General features: G+C 44.3%; 1 protein-coding gene across 2 annotated transcripts in view; it reads left to right on the top strand.

Moving 5' to 3' along the window:
- The first annotated feature begins 1,697 nt into the window (after positions 1 to 1,697).
- Positions 1,698 to 27,099, top strand: part of zfhx4 (zinc finger homeobox 4) — an 83,581-nt gene continuing 58,179 nt past the window's right edge. The window contains exons 1-3 of one of the 2 annotated variants that reach the window (XM_037756280.1): positions 1,698 to 2,126; positions 23,569 to 26,104; positions 26,587 to 26,805. In XM_037756280.1, coding sequence (XP_037612208.1) covers positions 23,615 to 26,104; positions 26,587 to 26,805 — 2,709 coding nt within the window. In that variant the 5' untranslated portion in view covers positions 1,698 to 2,126; positions 23,569 to 23,614. Of the gene's footprint in view, positions 2,127 to 2,178; positions 3,466 to 23,568; positions 26,105 to 26,586; positions 26,806 to 27,099 lie in introns of those variants that run through there. The other variant, XM_037756281.1, reaches the window with a different exon arrangement.

Below are 27,099 nucleotides of genomic sequence, written 5' to 3'. Positions count from 1 at the left end.
ACAGGGCTGGGAAACCCCCCTGGAGGACGTGGAGGCAGCTGCAGCAGGAGAAGCAGCAGCAGCAGCAGGAGAAGCCTTGGATCCGGGTGAAAAGTGACGCCTCTGTTCCTCACCTCGACCCACCCACACCCACCCTTTTTGTGTCAGAGACCTCTCTAAAACCCCAGAATAAACAGCCTCGGGTCGGGTCGGTTGCTCGGATCTCTTTGGCTTCTTAAGGATCCAAGTTGGTATGGGGTTGCAGTCCAGTCAATGTGGCTGCAAAGTAGACCCCTAGTAGTTCACTTGCCAGCAGCAAGCAGCCTTATCATCACATCCCAAACACCCGGCTCATGCAGTTCAATTCACCCCCAGCTTCGATTTTTTTTTTTCTCCCATGAAGGCGAACAAGATCTCTTGATTTTCTCCCCGATTGAGACTGTGTAAAGTCTTTCCTCTTTTGCCCAAAAGCCACTATTAAGAAACACACAGTAAACGGTTTGCATTGAAAGGATATAAGGGCCAGATGCACTTTGTAAAAGGACACTAAATGTAAACGCCAGTGAATGGAGCTTTGAATAGAGAAGGGGGATTTTTTTGTGTGACCCTGTATTGGATTTTTTGCAGTTTGGGCTCTATTGAACCCACACGGGGCCTCAGTGGGTCCCGAAAGGGCAGTGATGGCTTTTCCAACATGTGGTTGGATTACTGTGATGCATTGTGGCTTTGATTTTTTTTTTTAAAAAAAGCTTGAGTGCCATATATATATATATACATATGCAACAGATCAGATATTACAGTCTCCTCACTGCATGCGACTATATTATTATTAGAGAATACAATAAAAAAAAGCCCCAAACTATTGCATCCATGTATGGCGCAAATTACGCACATGTATGTGTGTGTGAATGCGTTTAAATGATGTTATTACCTGTAAAAATGTATTATGTGCAGGCCTATAGTTTGATACGAAAAGACAATACGCTCCTATATGGTTCTGATTCTCTCTCTCTCTCTCTCTCTCAGGTGTCTGTTATTATGCACATTAATGATACAAAAAAAAAAAATTATTCCATAAAGTCCATCATTCATTTATTCACAAATTGTTCCTCATAAACTATCATTTTTATATTCTCGGAACATTTCTCCTAAAAAAAACCCTGTTAATTTTCATATTGTAGCACAAAAACAAATTCCCCATGTAGTGTCATAATCAATAAAAAATCAATGTAATATACAAAATGAGCATCATGGGCAGAACAAATAAAACAAGAATTAAAGCTTGTTGGAGCATTCTGTGCGCTTCAGAGCAGAATCTGCACAAAGTTGTTGTGTTTTTATAGAAGATAAAAGATGACTTCTAAAGTGCTTGTAAGTATTTCTCTCAGTCCAGCCTGTTTTGGTGTGCAGGAAGCGGTTGTCCATTGTTCTACATGTGATTTGGCCCTTAGAGAGAGAAACCATACAAAAGGATTTTTTTTCCTCCTCCTCCTGCGCGCATAGACCTATGCGGCCGCCAGGGCTCCTCCGTGTGCGCGTCATTTGCAATGTGGAGACTGTTGATCAACTCACTAATTACACTTCTCTCCTCTCTCTCTCTCTCTCTCTCCCTCCCTCTCCGGCTCTCTTTTTTTGCTCCCTCCCTCTCTCTCTCTCTCTCTCTCTCTCTCCTCTCTCTCTTCTCTCTCTCTCTCTGTCTCTCTACCCATTCCCAGAGTGCATATCGGGAAATAGACACACAAAGACATGCGCACTCAACTTAATCAGCCATTTTTTTAAACAGGGGCTAAAACGATAATAATTAGCAGAATAAAGACATATCGGATTTTCATTTCCTTTCCTCCGTTTCACCCGAGCCCCCCAGTCCACAAGAGAAACTGCGAGGCAGCCCGTCGACACGTCGTTTTCACCGCCAACCGGAACCAAAATAAGGGATAGCTCTCTAAAAAAACGCTTTGACATTTTGTGGTTTTACACCCCCCTTTTCCCAATATAAAGTTGGAGGATTATTGTAATTTTCCCTTGTTTTTTTTTCCACGTTTTTGATTGTTCCAATTACGCAAAGCCGCTGGATGTGACTGTTTTATATAAAGACAAGAGAGCAGAGAGAGAGAAGCGGAGGTGACGGCTTTTGGAGGGGGAAGAAAGTAAGTTTTTTTTTTCCTTTTCCACCTCTCTCCCTTTAACTTTTATTGAGTAGTTTGGGGTGTGTGTTAAATTTAGGGTGTCGGGGTATCGATTATCTATCTCCTGCTGGTGGATCTTTGACATTTAGGCTGTTTGGATAACAGGTGCTGGGTGTTTTTTAGTCCAGAATAAAGATAAAGGCGGATATCGTTGATGTTCTAGCGCAACTCCTGGCTACAATAAAACCAAGCGACTGACAGGAGTCGGAGGCGTTCTTACGCATACATGTGTCCGTGCTGTTACTAGTAAGGATAGCACGTCCAGATCTGCCTTTTAAGCAAAGTTTATACGGAGATTGTGTGGTGGACAGATGCACGAAACGAGAGACGAGACGAGCGTTTCTCTCTCTCGCGTTTTGCAGTGCGGATGTGGTGGTGTTGCCTTTTCCAGGAGTCCGATCCTCTCGGACATGTCCGCTTTTGAGCTTGTTTCTAGTCGATTTCTCCGGCTTGATGTGTTTTCCCCTTCCACACACACTTCCTTACTCCTTATATTTCATTGTACAACCATCAGATGTTTCATTCTGAAGAGGTAAATTCGGATGCGCCTGTTTGGAAACACATCGAGGTTTTCATTTCACCTTCCAGGCATTTTCACGGCCGAAGTGACCGAGATCCGTCGTCTCCAGACACGATCCCACCTCCTCTCGAAGTGTATATCTTTGAGTCGAAGTAATACCTTTTTTGATGTAATGGTTGTTATCAAAAGCGATCATACATCTTTTACCTGCTGCGCTCAAAAAAAAAAGTAGTCTCCACTTTTACCTACCGAGGCGTGGGTGGCTGCGTCGCCCAGGAGGGAGAGCGATTGCTCGGCTACTGAGAGCACGGCGGGTCCCTGTAGAGCCAGACAACTCCTGGGTCTCCTGTTTTTTCAGAATGTATCCAAAACTCATACTCTATTGTTCTTTATTGATATGAACACATTTTAATTTCCTTTCCATCCATATTATATAGCCTTTAAGTCCCATTCCCTCATTGGAGTCGCTGGGTTTATTATGTCCTTATAATAAATTGTCCATCTCTTAATTCCCAGAGATGCGGGGTTTTGCAACATCTTCTTCTCTAAGTTGTCCATTGCTGTTGTTTTTGTGTCTTATTTAGACGCGTCAGATGTTTGGAGTTCTCAGGTGCTTTTTGCGCCTCGATGGCTGTTTTTTTTTTTTTTTTTTTTGTAGCTAGGTAGATAGACTTGGCTCGGATTGGGACGCGACAGTGACAGGGGGGGACATCGATCGCACGGGAGGAAAAAAAAAAACAAAACATCAGGGCCAAAGGGGCCAGTCAGTCTCCAACCCGGGTATGTAACGGTGTAGTGAGTGTGTGTGTGTGAGAGAGAGTGTGTGTGACTGTGTTACAGGGTATAGACGACCTTTTTACAGGACTGTCTCTATTTATACACGGCTTTTCTGGCTTTTTTTATATGGATTTCAGAGCGTGTTTATCTCCGAAAAGAGATGATTTAAATATTGTTTTTTTTCCTAATGTGTTATTCTTTTAAATTAGTTTGGATTATTAAATGCGTAAAAGGTTTTTATATATACAGTTTAAGCCTACTTTTTTAATCAAAATACGGGCTTTTCTGTAGAATCTCAAGCACCTAATACGGACCGTTATCACTGCTTTAATAAGCATAATTATTCAAGTTTATTATCATTATTACTATTATTGTTATTAATAATACTATTTTTGTTATTATTATTGTATGTGGAGACGTTTACTAGTATTTACATTTCAAATTTTAATTCAATCATTTTTTATTGAATAATAATAATAATAACATTCCTGTTTTTCTATTAATTACAAATGTTAACTGAAATAAATCAGATATATTTTTTACAGATTACTAAAATATGAGCACTGATGTATTTTTTGATCAGGATGGATCTTCTCTCTTAGTCAGACAGATTTAATTGCATCTGCATAAAAATCCTTCATTTCATTACAAAAATGCAGCCTGGGCCTTATAATAAAAAAAACAAAATCAAAAAAGTGAAATTATGAGAGGAGGATGATCCTGTCTAATTGCAGTGAATTTCATCAGTTAATGACGGTATTGTCTCACTCTGTAATAACAGAATATCCATGTTATTTTTCTTGTCTTGCAAATGAGAGTATTTTTTTGAGTTTTTTATGTTTGCAGAAGCCCCTTGTTTTTGTTTTTCTGCACGGTGGTTGTCTTAGCACTATCAAAGGGCTGGGATGTGTGTGTATCTCTGCATGTTAGTTAAGCAGCTTGTAACGTTCATTTTACCCGTAGCAGTAGAGAGGGGAGGGATGCAAAAACATATAGTGTGAAAGATGGGCTGACAGCCCAGGGAGGACAATAGCTGTTGGCTTGAAAATGCTCCTTGATTATTAAAAGCTAATGCATTTTCAGCATTGCAGCCTTCATTAAGGGTGCGGATGGAGGGGGGAGAGTGGGGGGGATGAGAGAGGGTACTGGGAGGAGGAGAGGATGGGAGAGAGAGAGAGAGAGAGAGAGAGAGAGAGAGAGGGGCTGAGTCTGTCCTATAACTCCTGGGCCCAAGACACATGCAGCTAGAAGATTGGCTCGGGCCTCTCCTAGGGGTCGACAATGTGTCATTTCCACCCGGCTAGATTGCCCTCTGCCTATCTGATATTAATGTGCAAATCAATATTTCAGGGATTAAATTTCCCTTCTTCATTTTTTATGGTTTCTACCTCAATAAGTCTCCCGTCTAATAGAGGAGGCTGGATGATTTAGAAGCCCTTTGCTGCAGAAAGAGAGAGGGGAGAGAGAGAGAGAGAAAAGAAATAGAGAGGAGCTTTGCAACAAGGCTATCGCTGCATTTTAATGTTCTTCTCCGTGGATCCCCCCATAGGCCCTTAGTGAGGAGGGCTATATCGCTGCTTCGCTGTGTAAAGACAGCCAATTTGGCTAAAAGGGCAGAAAGGGAAAAATATGAGTCCGGTTGAATACTTAAGACGCTGTGGTAATCCGAGTAGCAGGTATTAGCGAAAGGGGAGCTCCCCCCACCCCTTCTCAAACGCACACACACAGAGCTACATCCAAACCTGCATTACCAGCCGTCATGCTCCAGCGAACAGTATGGCTTACTACACGCCGGGCTGCTATAACAATATCTATTTTTCTCTCTTTCTCCTCCACTTTTCGCCTCTTTTGCATAGGAGCTCGTCGACATCCACCGGAGAGATTTGCTCTCCGGCGTAATAACATCTGGCGTATGTGTGCGATAGAAATGAATCACTCTGACACAATGACCTGTGTATGATTATTGGGGAAAAGGAGGAGCGTATTACTATAGTCATAATGCTGCATCTCATTGAGAGTCAACTAAATGAGCTTAGACCCTTTGACTCCCCATAGACGTTCATTAAGGGACAGTGCACACACACACAGAGGCGTCTGTAGGTGTGTGCATGTGTGTGTTTATTTAATCCTCCTTCCTGTACCATCTGGTGCGCGTGTGCATGCTTGTATACGTGCGTGTCCAGTGTGAACACCCCCCCACCACCACCACCCTCCACATTCAGCCTTTGCAGCAGAGCAGAGTAGACTGTTTTAACATACCCTTGATAGGGAGAGTGTCAGAGAGTGAAAACACGAAAAAGAGAGGGAGAAAGAGACAGAGGAAGAGGCACAAAAGAGCTCTAATTGTAGCACGACCGCTTGGCTTCCTCCCTGATTCACGGCCATTACGATGTGAAAAGCACAACCGCCTGTCCTCCATTATCAAAACGGCAGGCCTACACACACTCTCACATCCATACACGCATACTCACTGGGGGGAATCATGTAGATTTTTTTGTCTCTTATCTATGGCTCGGATAACTAGCTATCATTCTGGTCACCAGCTTTGAGGAGATTCAATATTGAACGTATCCGGGCATTCTCCTCGCACCAGTTGGTGGGTGGTTGAATTTTCAAAGTAAAAAAATAAATTCTTCATTTTAAGTCTTCCGAGCTGGATCATCGTATTTGACTCTGATGGGCCGAGTTGTCTTTTTTTTTTTTCACTCTTCTTCCTAAGGTTTTTTAATAGATAGTGTTTTATGCAACATGTATTATGCAACTGTTCAAAGCATGTTTTTGATGCAAAGAGCTATCCAACAGCTGAATATTTTAGATGGATCAAGGTGTGATATTCTCTTGGTTATGTAGTGTGTGTGTGTGTGTGTGTGTGTGTGTGTGTGTGTGTGTGTGTGTGTGTGTGTGTGTGTGTGTGAGGGGTCTGCAGTGTCAAGGTCTCCTGGCTCGCCAAGGCCTGTAGGGGGAGAAGCTAAGAAGTCCGCAACAGCTCAGCATTATGTCTGAAAGAGGGGGGGCTCCCTTTGTCAGCCCTGGGGCACCACCGCTAACACACACTTTCTCTCTATATCACACACACTGAGCGAGAGGCGGAGGAGGGTTAAAGACTTGGAACGAGATCAAGCCCCTTTCGTAGCTCCCAGGGAGGGTACTTGTGAATATTCGAGTTTTAGTGTAATTAGCACTTAATTATATTAACATATGCAAATTGTCAGGCGGAGAGCTTGTACCGCCGGTGGGTATCGGCTGAGATACAAGTGACTCTATTGTACCACCGCGGCAGAAAAAAAGAATAATGGGTGTGTGTAAGGCAACCAGCCAGCCAGCCAGCCCCCCGTGCTAGCACATAACCAGCTAGCTCATTTAAATCTCTGGCTGGCCGCTTGGCCAAATTTCATTAGTCGCCATGACGACCTGGCTAATTGTGCTGACTAATGTCCCCTGATCTGTCGTCAGTCGGGATGGGTGTACACCCTTCTCCCCCCCCCTAAAAACATGAGAGGGGTAGAGAGAGAGAGAGAGGCCCGACTGTCCAGATCAAACCAGCACACAATGACTCCTATTTACACGCGTTCCGCTTGTACGAGCATTTGCATATTCAAAAAATACCCTGCCATCTTTCTCTGTCTGCTGTATGTGTGTGTGTTTGCATGTGCACTCGTGCATTGGCAAGGCTGCGCGCATGTGGCAGCAACGTGTCGGACGGGACGACGACAGTTCAGCTGTGTGTGTCACATGTGTAACACACACTGTCGTCTGCGAAGCGAGACTGGGACTGTGAGAGTGGTATGGCCCCGTGTAGCGACACAGCCGAATTTGTTTTTGATTATTGTACAAGACGGAGATTCTGGCAGAGGAAAAGCGTGGGCCTAAATAACAGGGACGAGGAGTTCTGCCTTTGAAACTTTCAGCCCTTCTTTTCATTCCATCCAAATATCTAATTACAACACATCTTCCTTGCTGCCCCCAACCAAGCAGCGGGACTTTCTTTTTTTAAGGGGGAGGGTGGACAAACATTTAATTTTCTGTGCTTCCCGCTAGCCAAAGGTGGATAGAGATTGGGCCTAGTTGGTGCTACTAGTACTTGCATGCTAATCCTGTTTTTTGACAGGAATGTAAACTGATATAATTGCTTTTCAGAGGCAGGAACGGCGGTTTATACAAGTGTGAAAGCACGGGAAAGGGGATTAGCATTATTTTGCATAATGCTGGGCAGGCGCTGAATGGGGCATTGAACGCTTGACTGGGTGACAGAGATGAAAGAGAGATGAAATGCTCTACCCCTCTTCTCTCTCTCTCTCTCTCTCTCCCTCCCTCTCTCTGTCTCTGGCCGCCGCTGCCGGTGGAGGACTGTGTTTGCTGGACAGGACCCCGGAAACACCAGGCTGGTGTTTTTGGCTGTTTGTTCGGATGCCAGCAGATGGAAGCTGTCATGTGAGGCAATATGTATGATAATAGAGTAACTGTGGTGGCTTCCTAAGCTTCCATGTATATACTAAACTGCATCCCTAAAGCACTGGAGTGTGCAATTATGTAGTGGATGGATGTGGCTCAGGTAGCATTTACATGGAAGGAAGGGAGCGGCTTTCGTGGATCAAATCAAACTACACCGTTCTTACATTTTCCTTTATTGAGATGTTTGCTAAGGATTTGGACGGATATCGTCTGGGTAGAGGGAACGGTGGAATTGCGAGGCAGGTGTGTTTTATGTGAATGCCTAGTTGCGTGTGTGTGCCGGTAGGCGGGGGCACGAGGGTGGTGACGCAGCTCAAAATTGCCACCGTGACTTCCATATGACCCGGCTCGACTTTGTGAGTAATTTATGATCAACCGTCATCATTGCTATTGCATCTGGCGTATGGAAATGATCCAGGGTCGAGGGAGGGGCGGCGAGGTTTGGGCAGTGGAGAACATGAGCGCCACAAAGGCCGGTGTGGCCTGTTTTTGTTGTCTCTCATTGGACAGGATCCTCTTTCTTTGACCTTTTGCACGCCTTCCCTCGCCTTTCATATGTTAATGCCGGCCAGACCCGAGGAGGAAACGTGCTGGAGCTGAGTGGAGGAGGACAAAGACTCCCCTCTCTCTTTCTCTGCCTCCTCCTTTCCACGCCATATCTCCTCTTTTCTTGCCTCTTCCCCTCTCAACAACTTGACAGACTTTGGCATGAAAGGAAGTGAGTGCTTAGCGGATGGGAAAGGTGGGGACGGCGTTTCTCGCTGTGACCTGCACCACCTGTGAGGATCAAGTGCGCTGCAGCGAGCGATCCTCGGTTATACGTGTGTGTGTGGAGTGTTATTTTTGAGTGGCCCTTGTGGTGTGTGTGTGTTGCAGATCGGTAATCGTTTGAGCCGTGCCACCGGTAGTGTTATAGCTCGGTCGGTTTGAGGAGTGATTTGTTGCTTTGCGAGTTGTCATTCTATATTTCTCCCCGTCTCTCTCAGCTCTTCCAACTCTTCCAACCAGTAAAGTACTGTCTCTGGCGGGGTAAACGGATACTAATATGGTTACTACAACCCTCCCCTAACATAATACTCCAGTGCACCACTGTTGAGCATGACGTGGTTTCGGGGCTCTGTTATGGGAAGGGGGCATGTTATCTGTAGGAAATGTAATTTTTGTCCTCATTGAAATCGTTCATTATTGAGCGCGGTTATCTAAATGTTTTTGTTGCTGTTGGTCCTGCGCCAGTCAGGATTGCGTTACCCTCTCTCTCCCTCTCTCTCTCATGTCTCTACGTCTGTCTCTCTCTCTCATCTCGCCAGGCCTTCATCAGTCTCTTAAGGGAAAATAGAAAGAGGGGGATTTTTCTCTTCCCTCCGCGCTCCATCCCGTTCTCAGGCTCTCCTGCCTATTTTGCATCAGCCATCTCGTACAGGATATTAGCCATGGAAAAACACGGGCCTGGGTATTTCATTTAGAATAATATGTTTATTCTTTTCATTTCAAAGTGGAGAGGGCGGGGTGGGGGGGAAGAACAATCGGGGCCGTGTGTTCGAAGACTCGTTCTGTTTGATCTGAGGTCCTGCGGGCCCTGGGGGTGGCTGAGATTCTCAGGTTTAGGTCAAATAAAATAGGCTGTTGAAAAAATGAGGCCTCAGTATTGTCTCACTGATTTGCTTTCTCTGTGGATCTCTGTTGGTGTCTCTGTCTCATGTTCTCTGCTGCTCTCTGTCTCGTCTTTCATTTGCATCTCTGGATGTTTTTTCTGTGGCGTGGCAGTCAGGTGGGGAGGGGAGCTAATCACAAACAGCGATTGGGTTATTCGAATGCAAAAGAGAAACTCCCTCCTCATATGATATTCCTAAACTTGTACTTTATTGTATATACAGTATTCGGTACTAACTTAGTCACTGTGACATTGCTTGTCCTCTATACTCCTCGATGCAGTCAATGTGAAGGACACTTGCTCAGCCCCTTCAGCTCCATTTGAGTGCCTCATCTTACATATTCAACAAAGCATTCAGCAGCCCTTTTGTTTTAGAAAAGCTTTGTCCCTCTTGTACTTACCAACAAAATAATGCACAGCACAAAAGGTTATACGCCACATTTCATCGATTGCTCTCAGAAGTATTATCATTGCTTTAAAAGCTGGCAAGGTAAAAACAAAAGCGGGGGAAAAAATATGCACAGCTACTTTGTCTCAAAGAGAAGTTAAAGAGACAAGCTCTGAGTTAAGAGGAGGGGGGGGGAAAGTTGATGAATGACTAAGTTTGTCCAGGTTTGAGAAAAGATGCACCACAATAGCACAAGACGTCTCATGACAAATGATGCATTCTCCCTCCTCGTTGGCCAAAGACAAAGGCGGGGATTGAAGAGCTCAGTCACAGGACTAATGCACATTAATAGACCTTAAGGAAAAATAAGGAGAGAGTGATGCTGTATATCCAAGTAAATAAAAAACAACATAAGAGATAAGATGACAATGATAGGATACTTTCTCTTCAGTTCAGGTATATATTATTCGTATGTGTGTCAGCATGTGCACGTGTATGCATGTATTTCCCATATGTGACATGATTGGCATGTGGTATTCCTGAAGGCAATAACATGTGGATATCAAGGCCATTGGCAGGGCTCGTCAGGGAATAAGTGGCTAATTAATTATGCATGACTTGTGGGCTTAAACAAACAGTGTAATGAGACATGAGACGAATTTACCAGAGAATTTAGCCCTAGTTGCATGGAGACCTTCTCAGTTATTCTATTAATAATAATAATAATAATAATAATAATAATAATAATAATAATAATAACAATAATAACAATAATCATAAGAGTAATAATAATTACTACTACTAATAATAATAATAACAACTCATAATTTTTTGACTCCATTGACAGCATAGAAACTTAATTTGTTTTTTTTTAATTTCTTAAATATGAAAGCTTCTCTGGATCATTTTGTAATTACAGGGATATATAAACATTATTTAAAAGAAAAAGAAAAGCAGAATATTTTTTCCAGTCGGGATGCACCGATCCAACTTATTCATCCCCGATACCGATAGCGATACCTGGGCTTTGGGTATCGGCCGATACCGAGTACCGATCCGATACCAGTGTTCAATTAATAAGCCGTATGCCTCACTGTGTGGAAGTGACTGTGATCATTCTTTTAAGTGTAAGGCAATATCAGGCTTGACTTAAACATTGCTTTCCTAACTTTGTAAAACAGAATGTGACCAATAAATACATAGGTATACATTTATTTAATTGTTATTTATCATTAAAATAATAAATCGTACACCAGCAACCTAGTAAACAATCTTCAAAATTAACAGGAATCACAATTCAAGTGTAAACCTTTTTAATGCAGCAACAAATGTAAACAAGAATTAAAATGTCAGTATATAATATATATAGTATATAAACATAAAATTGAACTGAACAGATCAGCCCCATTGTCACCGGTATCCGATCCAGCTATTTGAGTCAGTATCGGCCCAATATCAGATCCGGTATCCACTATTTTCCAGCGTAGGTCTCAGTCTGATCTAATACAGGCAAGCAAACATGTGTCCCCACAACTCCCCCAAGGAGACTCCAGCCAAAACTATCCTTCTCAAAACCCCTGCCTCTTTCTTTTTTTTTTTCTGGCCTGGCACCAGCCGTGGAATAATCTTTAATTATTTGCTTTTAAAAAGAAAAAAAAAACATAAGACTCCTGTTTTTTTTCTGTGACAGTAAAGAAGAAGAGCAGAGCAGTCGCAGGAATGTTCTTGTATATGAAATTGTAGGTATTAACAGGGCCGGTTTTGTCAGCGGTTTCACTGATGTATCAGCTCCCTGCCCCTAGACTAAATAAAGAGGGGAGTTTCGCAGTGTTTCATCCCAGTTTAGATGAGCAGATATAGGGAGGCTTTGGAGGAATTGTTAAAAAAGCAAAGTATGGCTGGAGACTGGACCTCTTCCTTAACACAATACCCTAAACAAGTGTCAAGATGTGGTGATGGATGGTCCGGTGTTCTTTTTGGCTTGTCGGAGACACTCATCCTTATACCTTTTTTTGTGATATTAAAGTAGCAGCAGAGATTTTATTAATAGACTAGAGCGTACAGTGATTGCTTGCCCTTTTCAGGTAATTTAAAAAATAAGATATATGTTTGAAATGTGTCTTTGCTTCACCGTAAGCATAATCTGTGAGTTCATGTGTGTGTTTGAGAGAGAGCAAAAGAAAAAAAGCGAGATATATTGCTGACTCTGGTCTTCAGCTGCCTTGTCATTGACCTCCACGGTCCCCTGGTTGTCACATTAAGGGCAATGCAACATACAGAGAAAAAAAAAGAGAGCAAAGAAAGAGACCATTTCATGTTGATATTTTAACAGTAAGCACACAGTGAGACATTTTTTAATCTCACATGTTAGATTCCAATATGTTATTGTGTCACTTCTATCTAATAGCGGTTATTTCCTGCAGCGAACGGCGAGGTAATGGGTCCATTTCATCTCGGTTCCCTCTCAGCGGGCCGGGCCCCTGGATTTGCGTGACATGGTGTTTATTTGATAAAGCAATATTATGGCGCTAATCTAAAACCACGCTAATTACATCTGACAGTTGTTTGTTTGTAGTGAAATCCAATTAAAATGTACACTTTTCAACTCAATTGCTCATCTCCCCCCCCAGCCCCCTTCACTCCTCCCCACCACCACCATTCTCTTTCTTCCCTCCCACGGTAACCAGTAAAAGAGCCTATGATGGCATAAATAACAACTGTGCTTTCCTTGTGGTTTTTGTGAGAAGAGGGCAAACTCGCAACAGCTGTCAGAAAAAGGGGGTTTGTTTAAAAAGCAAATGGCTTTGGTCTAAAGTTCATTTGGAGACCTCTCTAATTAAATAGAGAGCGAAAAGCTTAAGTTAATTAGTAATTCCCTGGGTCCAGAAATTAGACCTGTCACGAGTATTCGAGCTCTCGGAAAGCCAAAAGGTATGTGTGCATTTGTGTTTTTCCACAAATCCCTGCTCTGCTTGCTCCCATCTCTGTACACAAGTGTGCCTAAATGTGCTTTTTTCATATAGCAAATGCACATTTTTTACCCGTCGAAATGCTCAAGACATTAATAGTCTTTTTTTTGTGGCGTGTCAGAGAAGTGCTTCGGAGCTGTTTAAGTGAGGGGCACATAGCTTGTGGCGTCAGTCAGGATACCTGCCCTATGATTATGTTTATGAAGATAATAACAGGGCTAGGGTCCCGCCGAGTACCGTCTTTAGAAAACAGCGGGGGTTTGAACTTTAAACTTTATTGTTACCCCTGGAAAAGAACGGTCGCCATGTCGGAGAAACGTCTGTACAATTAGCGAGGTGTCCTAACTGTTAAATGTAAAAGCAGATGTTCGCTTCTTTTCTCTCCTGTCCTCCTCGCTTGTACTTGACAGTGTAATTGGACAGATAAGCACAGGTTAACAGACATAAATCAGCTGACTTTAACACAATGGAGAGACAAGATGTCCCGGCCTGTTTGGACCATAATAGAGTAATAACTAGCATTTGAGACAGCCAGCCAACCACACTGCTGTGGCACAATGCATTGACTAACATGTCCTGTCCTATCACTGGCTGTACTGTTTCTCTGTCACTCGATACACATCTTTCACCATAAAGGGCAACATTTGTGACATTTTTTGTCCCTTTTCCTAAAAAGGAATGAATGTTAGGCAACAAGTAGAGTTGCTACATTAGTTTGTAATGCTTAATAACAGGTTCCAAGGAATCAGTGGGACTTACTGCTCTTGCAAAATTCATTCCACTGCTGGAAAAGTATTTTTGTGATGAAAGTATTTTTAGGAATACATCATGCTATTTTTTTGAGGTCTGCACATACAAGTTGTTTCACAAGCGTCGCAGTTATCACAGCTTAAAATACAAGCAGAGAATCGGACGCCCGTGCTAGTCGATACAGCATAACCAACCGTTTATATTTGCCATGTGGATGTGAAAACGCCTGCGTCAGAGACTGCTCTCTGTGTCTGTCTGTGAGTGTGTGCTATCCTTGACTGACGTGGACAATGTTTGCTTAACCTCTTCTGCGCTGCACCACCACGGCCTTGTCAATTTAAGTGTGTGTGTGTGTGTGTGTGTGTGTGAGTGAGAGAGTCCAGTAATGGTAGCTTTCATTTTTCATGTTCCCAGCAGTCTTTTTTTTCTAAACAAACCTGCTGAGAGGCAGAGTGAGAGAAAGAGAGAAGGGGTCTGAATCAACACAAATGAGTGATATTTGTTATTTTGTTCTTGCCGGGTGATGTATAAGTGTGTGCATCTACACGCCCCAATAGAAAACATGCTTTTTTTTAGAGATTTTTTTTCAGGCTTTGTATTTAGCGGGATTATTAATTTCACTTGGCAAATAATCCCACCCTGCCACCCCCTTCGACTTCTCCATGTTATCGCTAAAGAGGAGGTGTGTGTCTATGTGTGTGTGTGTGTGTGTGTTTATGTGTTTATGGTCTCATGCTTTTGCCTCATCCAAAGGATAAGGCTGCGATTTATGTAACAGCTAAGCCCTTTCATATTGTGTATGTTGTACCTTACAAGAGCACGATGAGCAGGCTAGATTAATATTTATTTAGCACAGGCAAATCAAGGATTAAGCAGTCATCATTTTAGCGCTAATCCACATCTCTGGTGAGATGCGGAGACAAAGAGAGAGGCAGATTGCTAAACACATAACGCCGCGACAACCACAATTAGTTGGCGACTTGCTTTTCCCTCAGAAAGAGGTGGACAGTAGACGCGCAAACGCCTATAAAAGTTTTGCTTAATTGTCTTTCGCTCACTTACCTATTGTTGCCAACTGTTTGTCTGCCTCTCCCTGACTTTTAACTTCATCTTTCTCACCCTTCTCCTCTCTTCAAAAGAATCCCTCATTTGAAATTAGCAGTGGTTCGTCTGATTCACTCATCTGACGTAAATGTGTCTCATGATCTTTTCCACTGTCCGAACACACATGCACTCACTCACACACACACACACACAGACACAGACTGACACACATGCAAGAGCGATGAATACTTCTTTCTTAGCTCCCAACCACGTGGGAGAGGGATAGTTTGCTTATACTGTGCGAGTCTTTGGGTGTGTGTGTGTGTGTGTATGTGTGTGTGTGTGTGTGTTACGAGTTACTTGGGAGTCTGTAAATAAAATTACATTCTTTACTAATTGAGTTAAACTGCTTTGCTGGAGATGTGGCAAAAAAAAGATGAAAGCTCCCTGTGTGTGTTTTGTGTTTGCATGTTGTGAGTCCGTGTGTGTGTGTGTGTGTGTGTGTGTGTGAATGTTGAGTGTGTACCGTGCTAATCTAGTTAGCTCTTAGCACTCTCAGGTGGTAACCGATGTGTGCTAGTTCTGTCCTCAAGCCTTCAGCGTATGCAAAGCGTCAAACGTAGCCTTTGCAAAGCAGATAATCAAGAGTTGGCATAAAAAAGTAGTGTGTGTGTGTGTGTGTTGACTGTAGGGGGGCACCCCTCATACAGGGAGCAACAACAAGGAACAGCAAAGGGGCCAAAAAGAGCATTGGAGGGTGTAGTGAGGGGGTGATTTGGGAGGGCACGGTTGGGGGGGTCCGAACCAGATGTGAGGGCGATTGAGAGAAAATAAAAAGAAGAGAGATAAATAAAAAGAATGGACAGACGAGTCGTGCTGCGATAGAGAAAGACGAGGAGAAGCAGAGAGAGAGCGAGAGAATGGCATCCTCAGTTCCCCTTTGCCCTCCTTCCTCTCTCTCACCCGGCCACTGAATGTTAATGGCTTTTCTGCCTCACCCCCCCTCTACACGCACACACATACACAATCCCCCCCCCCCCTCCAATCCCTCCCCATGGACACTAGTGCTTTGTTTGTGGCAGTGCTTCTATTCTTTCAAACTTAATTACCTTCTTGCCTTTTGTGGCGTCAGGGGCTGGAAGTTTTGCTCTGTGGCAGTGGAGGTCGTCACACATTCTTTGGCGGTGCATTCCCTTAATCTGGGGGGTGGCGGTGGCGGCGGCGGAGGCGGAGGGGGCAAAGAGAGACGAGGGGAAGAGTCTAGAGCGGAGCTTCTACCAGCATGCGCTTCTAAGGTGGTTATAGTACCCCCCCTGTGCACGTGTACGCACGCGTGCACGGTCATAATAGTCGGGGCATAGGCTGCCCTTTGTTTGTGCGGTTCATTTCCAATCAACCCTAATTAACTAGAGAGTGTTTCCAGATTGCCGGCAAAAGAAAAATCCCCACTTTTTTTTTTTTTTTTTTTCACTCCCCCTCGGTCTTTGCTGTTTTGAGTTCGAGGAAGGGGAGTAAAAAAAAAAAAAAAAAAAAAAATGGAGGCATTAGCTATGTAGATTGGCTTTGCCTTTGATGCTGGGGAGAAAATCTTTAGCGAGGGCAGCGAGTGGTGACTGCGACCCAGCAGTGTCTGACTGTTTATTTTCATGTTTCAGTTTGAGTTTAGTTTGAAATATCGCTTCTTCAAAGGCGTGAGACTTGTGCATATATTTAGACTGGACTGCGTAAGCCCAAAGTCCATTTGTAAAAAAAAAAAAGCCAGTCAAAGTTGTCTTTAATCCATTAAACCGTGTCTCTATGAAACCGTACAAGCAGCAGATAAACACCGACATTGATATAATCCAAAGTATTATAATGAAAAAACAAAAATTTAACTGGGCTGTAAACTCAATAGGATGTCCTTGAGCGTTTGAGGTGGTTGCCTCTAAGCAAATGATGTTTTCGCCTCATCCTGGTTGCAGTTTGGATAGGGGCTGGTGTAACCTGATCCTAAATCAGATTTGGGGACCCATCCGTGGCTTGAGTGATATGATTCTCTTGTTGCTCTGAGAGAGAAAAAAAGACAATCACGGCCCCTGGGTTCACTATTTGTTCTCACCTTGGTCAACAAGTTTGTTTTTGCATACTTGACTATTTCCGTGTGTCACATGTTGCTGATTCTAACCAAGGTCACCCCAGTCAGATATAGTTTTTTTTCTCTAACAATGAAATATCAGGTGAGGACCCGAGGGCAGTTGGGTGTATGTTACCTGAGCAACCAATGAGACCAATTTACTTGTCATCAACCTGAGGGATAGAACCTGCATACCTGCTCTAGGAAAAGAAAAAAAAAATCCCACTTCCGTCCTCTACATTTCTCCTCATTATCCCCCTCCTCCTCTAAAACCCTTCCCTTCCATTCCTTTGCCTCCTTCTACAATCCGAGATCATTGCTCATGTGGGCGTAATTTTGATTTTGATTTGCTAAAAGGCATTTTTTTCGGCGGAGTAGGTAATTTGTCGAACAAGATTCCTGTGCTAAATGGAGTGGGGCTTGCTTTAGGTGTCTGGGGCCGCGCCTTTGCAATAATGATAAGGTGTCTTTTGGTAATGAAGGCCTTTGCTCAAGAGGGAGACACAGGGAAGAGGACAGGCGGACAGAAAAGGGTGTGGGACAGGGGGGGGGGGGGCATCTAGGGTCTAATATTACACCTCCGGGCAACAAACAAGGGCTGCATGAAAAACCCTCTGCAAGATTAAGAAGTAAAAAAACACTTGGTCACGCAAAAGCCCTCCCACTTTCTCATCCTTTTGCAATTCCCCCCCTCTGTCCTTTTAAGACTTTAAACAGAGAGCATTAGGCCCTCTTCTGTGATTGTGTGCATGTGTGCATATGTGTTTGCGCACGCACGCACACACCGGCGCTCTTTGATGGCAGCCGAAGAAGCTCCTCTCTCATTGTGAGGAAGGAGATAATTCCCCTCCTCCTCCTCCTCCTTCATGCACTTCGTTTTTTCATCCCTCCGTTTCTGCATGGCAACAAATAAACAGGTCTAATTAGACCAGAGTAGGCCTATTCATGGCACTGACAGTGGGAGATGGATGCAGCGGCTTTCACAGCGCCCTTCGCCTTTGTCTTTGGCTAACGCTTGGTGACATTTTGATAGAAGATTTGGTGTTAGACTGAGGGGCCACATGCCGAGAGAGGGATGACCTTCCAGGAGACCTCGAGGAATGGACACACAGCCGTAGTCTCACGCTGTCTCCTGACTTTGTTGTTTGACTTTACAAGCTTTCATGGGTCACCTCAAAGATGCAGTCTGGATTTAATTTCACCACTTATTAGCCGCGCTCGCATATGTGTCCAAACAGTTTGACAAGAAGAAAGAAAAAAAACATCTTAGACCACATCCCCGAAGCACAGATCTGCCTAATTCCAGTGTTTACAGATCGTATAAATATTCGCAGCGGTATTAACAGCGCCTGTCTGCCCTTGCATTAAGGTACCGGACAGTTAGTGATGAAGAATTTGAACCTAACAGATCCCACGTGTAAACAAAGACGGCAGTGTGTGGCGACACTGCAATTACAGGTTTGGCATTTAACAGTCTGCATCTCTGGCTAATGCGTGGTAGTCTGACAGGAGGACAAAAGCGGGAGGAGACCCTGACATTGCTATGAAGCTCGGTGTCTCGGGTCTGCACTGTGGACATGTTGTTGTAACACATCATGTGTTATCAGCACATTTATTACAACTGAACGCGGGGCCCCAGTGAATGCACTTTTTGGCGTATGTGGCAGCTTTTGTAAGCACAGAATGCAACTTCTATCTAAACCGGAAGCGCTTTAAGAATAACCCGAGTCGGAGGAGAAAAGTTGGGAAAAAATGAGAAAAAAAGTGGAGAAATCCCCTACTTTTGACTGCCTCTCTGTCTCTCAGGGAGCTACTGAAAAGCAGATGGAGGGATAGAGGAGAGAGGAGGGGAGGGGTGAGAAAAACAATAGGCCAAAGAGTCTCTTAGCCCCTTTTCTCCCATCAGAACTAGCAGTGTCCAAAACCAGGCATTCCTGGGCTATTATTTGCCTCTCACTGGATCTGATCTGCCACTTTAATTACCTTAGTGTATGTGTGTGTTTGTGTGTGAGCCTGCGTCCGTGTGCATGCGTGTGAAAGCGAGGGGACATGCTTAATTAAAAAACAGAGGTAGGAGCGGCTCAGGCCATCCCTTTTGTTCTTCTGTTAAAAGAAGGGGACTGTTTCTGCGGTGTGGAAAAACCTGGGCTTCATTGTTAGTTTCTCTCTATGTATCTGTCTATCTATCGCTCTCTTTCAAACGAAAGTAGTCTGGTTGGTTAGCAGAGCGAAGGAAGCCAGTGGGGGAGAGAGAGAGGAAGGTTTCCTCGCTAGCGGTAACACGATCTGCCTTAAAAGAAGCGAGGAGTGGGCACTGCTGCTGTGAAAAGGTGCGAATGGAGCAAAACAAGAAGAAGAAGAAGAAGCACGGCGGATAACTTTTCCATCTGTTTACTCTTGAGACAAAATGTCAAGTAATCAGCCCTTTTATAGAGCTGATTACAAGTTATTATATTGATCTGCGCAGGTCTTAAGATTTTGATGTCCAAAATGTTACTTTGAGCTCAGAAAGGTTGAAGAGGGAAAATATTATATTCACTTGATAGCAAGACCAGACGTCTAATTACTTCTCTGACTGTCCAACTATGCTAAATGAACTCATGCTGAATGGATCAGAATGACTTCAAACGGCTGCATTGCACCACAGCGCTCTTTCATATAAGAGCTAATACTTTAGCAATTGACTTAAAGGGGAAATACACCCATTTTCAAAATTCATACATGTTATTCCTATTGTCTAAGACAGCCCTAAAAATATTAATATACTTGAACAACTCTCTCCCAAAGCCAAAAACCAGAGTGCTAAAACTCTAAGTTGGGATGAACTGGGTTTAAAGTGTGGAGCTGCTCCATAGACAATGAATTGGGAAAGATGTTACAGGTACGTTTTCTGTTTCACAGAGAACACTACAACAAGAATAAAGCTCATCTGGGTATAAAAACGAAAACAAACATTCTGTGGGTCCACAAAATCAGTCTCCCAGTCATTGTCTATGGGGCAGCTCCAGACTTTACACCAGATGACATCCCAAGTTTGAGACTTACTTCTCTGGTTTCTGGCCTTGAGCCAGCTCATGTTCACAAATATTGATCGCACTTTTCCAGGCCATGGAAACGACATGTTGGAATTCAGAATTTAAGTGGTGTTCCCCTTTAAGATCCTGCATCTGGTTTTCTGGAAGCAGAAAACAGCTCCACTATGGAGTCAATTATTAAGAGTCACTGATGTCCAACTTAAGCATCAGTCACATAGTGTTATTTTTGTTTGTCAGTGTTCTGTCGGTGGCACAATTCATGTGTTCAATTACAACCAGGGATAACAAAATAATGGACAGTTGCGTTATTGTTGGCAGGCAGCGCAGGTGTAAACAGCTGCTAACCTGTTAGCATTAGGGGTGACGTGTCGGTGCCGAGTGCTTAACACATTGGCTTATCCATGAGACATAATTCCATACTTAAAGTGTTAGGAGATGCATAATTCATAAACCACAGTGTTTTATGTCCGAGCTACAATTCAAAGGGGGTTGCTCCCCTATGAAATAAGCAGTGGAATGACACCACTGACAAGTAGTAAATCCTGTCGTATGTGTCGCATTAGCTCTCAAACCCACTGCTTCTGAACAGCTTTACCCTCAATCACATTAAAGACAAACCTTGGTGAGAGGGGCACTGGTGGAAAAATGGTATATGTGCATGTTTGGAGGAAGAAGCCCAGTATGTGGTTTTGGTGCTAAGGTGAGCATAATGGATGATTTATGGTAAAAAGCTGACTGAGCTGGATGTGGAAAAACCTTTATTTTATATATATATATATATATATATTTCCCTACTGCTAAATCATTTCGTTTTTCTTCTTCTGTCGTACAGGCAGCGCAGCTTTATCTAAAACTGAGAAATTTGTGGTGAAACAGGCTCGGTGTGTGTGTGTGTTAATACCATGCATTCTTGTGGCATTGGCCTGTTTAGGATGCAGAGATAATTGCTGCAAATTTCTTTGTAATTACAAGTGTGAGTTAACATGTAGACAGGTGTGTTGGTGTGTAGAAATGTAGAAAAACCATAGTTGTTATCTTCAGGGATCTGTGCCGTGGGCTAAAAATCACTTAAAATAATATCAGATAAGGTGTTTTGAATCTTCTTTATCTAGCAGTTGGGTGGAGTTTACAGTGAAGATAGTTATTGGTATTGGTCACAGAAATGTACAGTGTATACTACATACATTTTCAAGTTCAAACACTTTTTTTGCAATCCATAAAGATGCTTTTAAAATGTGAGAAAATAACAATATTTTCTCTATGCTTTACCCTGTCTGACTGTACATACCTATGCTTCAGAGGCGACTTTGTCATGTACATGTTACACATCTACCTCCCGCCTTTTGCCACATCCATGCCGAACAGATAAGCACTGAAATTCATTTTCTGCTCCTTGCAAATTTTCCTTTTAATCTCACAAACAGAGAGACGGAAAACTGAGTGAGACACAGAGAGAGAAAACATAATTTCTCTCTTTTAATCTATCACTAGTCCCCCATGGAATCATCTCTGGGATATGTCAGATTAGACCTGATTATAGCGCGTGCACACACGTGCACCCACAAACATACTCACACACATGTTTGATTTCATTCCTCACGCTTTTACTGTCCCTCCCACTGGCTTTGTTTAGCCCGGGATTGTTGCAGATTAATCCTCTAATTGCTTTGTAGCTTTGTTGTGCGAGAGAGAGAGAGGGAGTGTAGAAAAAGAGAGGGAGAATTAAGCAGCAGGTGGATTGGGTTAAAGGTTAACATGGCTCTTTAAAGCTTTCTTTTAATGCCAGCTCATTTACACGCAAGCATCTGAAAGGCGCTGGTACTGTATCAAGTGAAAAAAAAAAAAAAAAACACTGGCATGCACAACTAGTTCATTTGTTGCATTTAGCCGAGCAAGAAAGCAGTTTCTTCTAAGTAGCAATGGAGCTTCGGTTCTCAAGCTTTTAGTCTGTTATTCTTTTTCTCCCCTTATGGCTTTGTTGTTTCTTCTTGTTCTCTTTAGGTGATGGGAAATTATGCCTATGATTACAAAATGAAATGACTCTGGGATGCTGTGTGTGTTTGTGGGCTTAGGAGGCTTTTCTTTTTGCACATTGTGTGCGTGCATTTGTGTGTGCCTTTGCGTTTGCATTTGTGGCTTGTTGTGAAAAGCCAAGAGATTGAAGTAGTGAGGGGTTGAGAGATGGGCAGCCGCCCAGGATTGATAGCATCTCACTGGTATTCCAAACATCATTCCTCATGGAAGCTCATTCTCTCTCTCTCTCTTTCCCTCTCTGTCTCGTTCCTTCCTTTATAGCTCCTATATGAAAAGACATATGAAATATTATTAATGTAAATACTGTTTTTAATTTCCTGATTTATTCCTGCATCTGCAACCTCGTCTAGAAAATGTGTTCTACCTTTCCTTAGCTGCTTGACAATACACAGTTTCATACTTCTCTTGTCCACACTGAGTCTAACCTTCAGGGCATTAATAGGTTAATAGGTGCTGCCTAGTTGACTGGTAAGATCATGCCAAGACTGATTTAGCCAATGATTGAAGACTCCTCCAACTCCAATCCGCTCTTCCTCTTAAAGGACAACCCGGTCTCACTCTCAGCTCATCAATGGAATCGAATGGGTCAAACAAACACAAGACTTTCAACCACAAGACCGGTGGTTATGTCCCGTGTAAAACTAAAAGTAAAGTTCACTTATTTAGTCATGTCAGTCGTTAGTCACATGACTCGCTGGTATCGGCATTCTTGTGAGTCACGTCAGTCGTTAGTATCGTGAGTCGCTAGTCACTGAATTTAATGTCAACCACGACTGTTTCCTAACCCTAACTACTTGGTTGTGTTGCCTAAACCTAACTTCCTGTGAGAACGGAGGTTTATTTTGAAAGGATGCTATGCATGTAACAAGCGTATATTGACACACCATCATGTCATGTCAGTGTCACCCTGTGTGTCCGTTTTCGATTCCGAGGGGCACTGACCGACTGGCGGTATTTGACAAGTTGAGAGTGAGAATGTGTTGTAAGACACTAACTGTTCTGCATACAAGTTGTTTGATTGATAAGTGTTGCCTCTGTGTGTTAGAGTATGCAAAGCTAGCTGGTACTAGCCTGACATCATACTCTTTTAACACAGCATTACACACACACACGCACACACAACAGAAACTGCTTCCCACTTCCAGTGTTGCACAGTGGTATCTCGATCAGAGAGTCTATTTACTAGACAATTGGGTTATTCCTATAAACTTCCCCACTGCCAGCTGTCGTGGGCGCCGCTTCATTCATTTATACCTAATTTCCCCTGTTTCCAAGCTCTGGTCCCTGGGGTCAATAAGAGACTAAACTTTTGTTCAAGGATGGGTTTTTTTCTGTAGTTGTGGCAAGCAATCTCAGTCTGCCAGTTATAAGACAAAGATGCAAGCGGGAGCAGTTAATATTGGATTCCTCCACTTTTCAAAAGTTGTCATGGTGCTAGCTACTTAACGCTGTTCTTATTACTGGTAGGTGGTAGGCTATATAGAGGTAGATACCTGTCATGCTGTTTTGTTGCATTTTAGATACAACTCAGGAACTTTTGGTGTCTATATATAACTGATCAGCACATTCAGTATTGAAATCACCAACAAAGAGAAATCAATCTCATCATCATCTGCTGTTAAACCCCATTCACTAAATCTATGTTGTCCTTTTGTCTTTCCCCAACTCAGGTCCCTGTTAGGCTGGATGAGATGAGATCCCTATGTAGTGGTCGTCATGGCAACTTGTGACTCTCCCCCTATGGTATCATCACGGCAGCAGGAACATGGTGGCCAGAGGCTGGACGCTGCTGCTGAGGACAACTCCGTCGTCGCCATGGAGACCAGTGTCGCCAACAGCAACAACGCCGCCAACAACAACAACCAATCGTCGCCTGCTGCCATTGGAGAGCCAGAGAATGGCCTTGGAGAGCCCGCTGTGAGCCCACTGAGGTCCACTGCTACCCCCACCAATGTCAGTGCAACCACCGACTCTGTAACCGAACAGAGTCGGAGAGAAAGCTTTACTACCGGTAACAAAGGGAGTGTTACCGGGACTTTACCAGGAGGAGGAGGAGCAGCTTTGGGTTCGGACTGTTCTGCCCCTGCCACGTCTCCTGTGGCACCGGCAAAGGAGATCCCCTGCAACGAATGTTCTAGTTCCTTCTCCAGTTTACAAAAATACATGGAGCACCACTGCCCCAACGCCCGCCTGCCTACCACTGGAGGTCACGAGGAGGGTGAGGAGGTTGAAGGGATGTTAGGGGAGGAGAGTGAAGATGAAGGAGAGCGTGAGTTGGGTGCTGCAGAAGTGGGGGAAATGAACAGCGAGATGGAGATGGAAGAGGATAGTGATGTGGAGAACCTGAGCGGCGAGATCATCTACCAGCCCGATGGCTCTGCCTTCATCCTGGAGGACGCCAAAGAGCAGTGTGGCAACCAGGGGGGGCTCTCTGGGCCTCTCCAATTCAGGGGCCTGTTGTCCCCCCAGCCCTTCCCCAATGCCCAGGTCAACAGTGGCCAGAGCCCAGGGGGGGATCGGTTGGAGCAGCCCGCTGCACCCATGTCCTTCTACCCCCAGATCATCAACACTTTCCACATCGCCTCATCCCTGGGGAACAACCCCCTAGTGGCCGACCACCCCTCCTTCCCAAATACCTCAGCTGGAGGGCTGGCGGGCGCTGGTCCCGTGTTGCACAGTTTCCGTGTCTATGACCTCCGCCACAAGAATGACAAAGACTATCTGAAGGCGGATGGTGCAGCCAAAAACTCCTGTGTGTCCAAAGATGTCCCTAACAATGTGGACTTGTCCAAGTTTGAGGGCTGTGTGGCCGATGGACGGCGGAAGCCTGTGCTGATGTGTTTCCTGTGCAAGCTGTCTTTTGGCTACAGCCGTTCCTTCGTGACACATGCTGTCCATGACCACCGTATGACCCTGAATGATCAGGAACAGAAGCTGCTGAGCAACAAGCACGTCTCTGCCATCATCCAGGGCATCGGCAAGGACAAAGAACCTCTTATAAGCTTTCTGGAACCAAAAACCCCCCAAAACTCTGTGCTACCCCACTTTCCCACACCTGCCAACTTCCTAGGGCCAGACACGGGGCTCCGCGGTTTGTGGAATGCTTTCCACAGTAGTGGGGAGAGTACCGATTCCCTTCAGGCAGGCTTTGCCTTCCTGAAGGGCAGTGCCAGCAGCTCCTCCAATGACCAAATCCCCAGAACCCAAACCATGCCAAAGGCTGAGACCAACCCAAACCTCGGGGGAGGGGCTGGTGCCCACAGGACCCCCAGCGGGAATTCTGCTGCTGCTGCCACTGGTGGTAACCTGGAAGGTCGGAACTCTGATAGTGACTGCAAGGGCCACCTTAGGGACACATGCACTTTGCAACCCAATGGGCCGGACCTGAGCCAGTACCCGCTCGTCAAGCGGGAGCCCGGTGCAGTTGGAGGAGAAAGTCCAGAGCAGGATGAGGATGCCTACTCCAATGGTGGTGGAGTAGAAATGGAGGCAGATGAGGAGGAGGAACAGGCCATGACCATGGCGATGACAGGCCAGCGGGCCGACAGCACCAGTAGCAAAGATTTCCCTCTCTTAAACCAAAGTATTTCCCCCCTTTCCAACAATGTGCTAAAGTTTAACAGTGACAGCAAAGGCCCTGCATCCACCTCCTCATCCTCCCTGCCTATGTGTGAGAAGCTGGAGATGGAGAAGAGCCGCTTGTCCACTGCCCTGGCAGCTGCCAGAGAGCGGGAGAGCAGCAACGACTCAACCAGCGAAGCCCTGGCAGGACGGGATGGGTCGTCGCCATCCTCCTATCCTCTTGACATGATGATGTTGCGCAGAGATGATGAGAGTCCTGGACCTCTGCATCAACACATGGGAAATCCCAGTACGCCTGGAACTCCAGGGACACCTGGTACCCCTGGTCCAGGTGAAGGGTCCCCAGGTAGTGGGGTGGAGTGCCCCAAGTGTGACACCGTCTTGGGATCTTCAAGGTCTCTGGGAGGGCATATGACGATGATGCATTCACGTAACTCCTGCAAGACGCTGAAGTGTCCCAAGTGTAACTGGCACTACAAGTACCAGCAGACGCTGGACGCCCACATGAAGGAGAAACATCCAGAGTCTGGTGGATCATGTGCGTACTGCCGCACAGGACAGCCTCACCCTCGTTTAGCCAGAGGCGAAAGCTATACCTGTGGATACAAGCCTTTCCGCTGTGAGGTCTGTCCATCTAATTTTTCATCTACTGTATGTGGACTTTTGTCTTTCTGAAATTTCCAAATCATAAATGTTCATGTTTTCTATTGGGTTGGGTTTTATAAGCCAACTTTTATCCTTGATTTAACCAAAACTAATCACTGGGTTTGGTGGACATATGCTGATAGAAAAAAGTATATCATAATCTTGGCAAATAGATGATGCAATTTGCTTTTGAAGCCAATTTTGAGGCACAGGCATCTGACCAGTTATGGCAACCTCTAGAGGTGGACATCTTTACTCAATTGAAAATTCAATGTTAGACGGGAGGAAGGAGGGAGTTAAATGTGTTTGTCTTTCTCTTTTTTATTCAACAACACAGCTGTAAAGGTTAACATAATTATCTCAAAATCTGAATTTTAATACTAATCAGAAATCAGCTAGTTTTTGTTATAAATGCATAGAGTGTATATCATGCTTCCCTGTATTAATTCTTCCCTTTTTAGGTATGCAACTACTCAACCACCACCAAAGGCAACCTAAGCATCCACATGCAGTCGGACAAGCATCTGAACAACGTACAAACACTCCAGAACGGTGGCACCGAGGTACAATACAACCACAACCATAACCACCCCAACCCTGTGCCCAGTGCCAGCCTTGGTGGAGGCTGCGGTGTACCCTCGCCATCCAAGCCCAAACAGAAGCCCACTTGGCGCTGTGAGGTAATGAAACAACGGTGGCATTGTAACGCTGTGGTAGCCACATACCAATTTGCTTGCTTCAATGTCTAAACAATGAGCCAGTTCTTTCCCTCTGCGTCACTATGTCTATTATTTTTCTTTGCCACATCATCTGACCTCTGGCCATTATAAAACAGGATTTCTCATACATTCTAGCATTATCTCCGAGTCTTGCAGAAACCATAAGAAATTAATCATCATGACCGCATTACTAAAACGCTTACATCTGATGTTATTCTGTGGCTTCCAGCTTATTCTGAGATTTGTCAAGTATTT

This window comes from Sebastes umbrosus, chromosome 21 (assembly GCF_015220745.1).
Source record: "Sebastes umbrosus isolate fSebUmb1 chromosome 21, fSebUmb1.pri, whole genome shotgun sequence".
Taxonomy (NCBI): domain Eukaryota; kingdom Metazoa; phylum Chordata; class Actinopteri; order Perciformes; family Sebastidae; genus Sebastes; species Sebastes umbrosus.
The sequence above is the reverse complement of the archived record's forward strand: the minus strand, read 5'-3'. Positions and strand labels throughout refer to the sequence as shown.